This window comes from Grammomys surdaster, unplaced genomic scaffold, assembly GCF_004785775.1.
Source record: "Grammomys surdaster isolate TR1022 unplaced genomic scaffold, NIH_TR_1.0 174, whole genome shotgun sequence".
In the NCBI taxonomy this organism is placed as follows: domain Eukaryota; kingdom Metazoa; phylum Chordata; class Mammalia; order Rodentia; family Muridae; genus Grammomys; species Grammomys surdaster.
In genome coordinates, this window is record NW_021604622.1 from 11,727,074 (window position 1) to 11,729,153 (window position 2,080).

A 2,080-nucleotide genomic window follows, 5' to 3' on the forward strand; every position below is an offset into this window, starting at 1 on the left:
TATAAATTTGTTAGTTAAAATGGGGTTCAATAAGAAATATTTTAGTGAGTATAAGTTAAGTGACAGGAAGCTTGAAAATGATATTCAGGTCTTAAAATCTCATTTCATATTTTTCAGAATATATTGATGACCATACCAGTAGAGAAATTTAAATAAGCCTTGGTGCAATATTTAATAAGATAAAATCAGCATTCATATATATTCATATATATTATTCAATTATGTATATGAATTGTGTGTATATAATGAACATGTATAATAAATGTAGTACTTTATATTCATCTTTATGAGACATTATTTGCTTACATAACACCAAATTTTTATTATTCAAGTGAAATTCACTTTGATGAATACTAAACCATTAGTTATTTTCTTAAATTTGGTGTAAATGTTTATTTGGTGAAAATAACATTTCAGTTAATGTTACTTGACCTGGTATAGTAATTATATAATTTTCAATGTCAGACTATAGGCTTTAGAATTAAATTAGTAACAATTAAATTAAATTAGTAACAATTTAAGATCAACATTTCTTTAATTTCTTACCTTTTAATTTTACTGTTTTTACTTTATCTCAAATGATGTTATGTCTCTCTCTATCATTCCAACTGGATAGTTACTTAATTTCTCCAGATGAGTACTCAAGCTTCATATACACTATAATTAAGCATATTAACTCTAATCGTGGAAACTCACTATCTCTTAACTTCTTATCAATAGCTCTAATTGTGCTGTTTGCTGCCCTGAAGAGGCAACGAAAAAAGGAGCCTCTGATCATTTCAAAGGATGACGTCCGGGACAATATTGTGACCTATAATGATGAAGGTGGCGGAGAGGAGGACACGCAGGCTTTTGACATCGGCACATTAAGGAACCCGGAAGCAAGAGAAGACAGTAAACTTAGAAGAGATGTCATGCCTGAAACTATTTTTCAGATAAGGAGGACTGTACCTCTCTGGGAAAATATTGATGTACAAGATTTTATCCACCGGAGATTGAAAGAAAACGACTCAGACCCAAGTGCACCACCTTACGACTCCCTGGCCACTTATGCCTATGAAGGAAATGATTCTGTAGCCAATTCTCTCAGCTCCTTAGAATCTCTCACAGCAGATTGTAACCAGGACTATGATTACCTTAGCGACTGGGGGCCTCGGTTCAAAAAACTTGCAGAAATGTATGGGGGTGATGACAGTGACCGGGACTGAGTCCTGTACAACTTGATCAACGTTAGTAAAAATACTGTCTTTGATACCAGATTGAGTGGCCTGTGTTATCCCTTTTTGCAAACAATACATAAGTGTTGTCTTAGTAAGGGTTTGCTTAATCAGTAAGTTTCCGTGAATGAGTATGAATGATATAGATTTTAAAACAGTAATAATAACCTGTTCACCCTCTTTGCCTAATAAGCTTGGAAAAATATATCACATTAATAATCAATAAAAATTCTTGAAAGGCTTTTTGTGCCTTGTCTTAGTATAGGAACTTTATAAATGTTTTCTTAACTGACTGTCAGTCACATATACTATGAAAGTAAACATTGTGCAACTGCTTTGTAAATTAATATGAAAGAAAATATACCTAATGAGATAGGAGTGACTATTACTGCCATATTTATTCAGTGGAAAGATGTCTTTGTGTTAATTCACTCATATTTTTATAAATGTATATTTATATTTTTGTATTTTTATGAAATAAACTAATATTTATAAAAATAAATTTCATTTTATTTACTTCCTCAGATCAGTTGATCTCACGACAGAAGTGTTTTTATCTCTCTGAGAGTAAAACACGATTTACTCAGGGAAAAGCAGTTGAGCAGTCACTGCAGAGGCCACCGATGTAAAGTGAGATATGTCTAGGGGTGGGATGTGGTATGAATTGTTGTTTTTTTCTGTTTCAATATGTAAATGTGGGCAAATGCTTCTTGAACTACTAATGTCTACTCATGGATAGAATATGAAATCAATTTGAAATATGAATTATTATCTATGTGGTTGTGGACAATAAACTAAGCTTTTGCAAGATTTATCAAACGATGCATTGTATTTGAATAAACGAAGCATAAGTCATGCATGTT

At 32.0% G+C, this 2,080-nt stretch overlaps 1 protein-coding gene across 2 annotated transcripts in view; it reads left to right on the forward strand.

Moving 5' to 3' along the window:
• Cdh9 (cadherin 9) overlaps nucleotides 1-2,080 on the forward strand; it is a 112,624-nt gene extending 110,544 nt beyond the window's left edge. The window contains exon 12 of one of the 2 annotated variants that reach the window (XM_028767596.1): nucleotides 721-2,080. In XM_028767596.1, the coding sequence (XP_028623429.1) occupies nucleotides 721-1,208 (488 nt within the window). In that variant the 3' untranslated portion in view covers nucleotides 1,209-2,080. The remainder of the gene's footprint in view (nucleotides 1-720) is intronic. The other variant, XM_028767597.1, reaches the window with a different exon arrangement.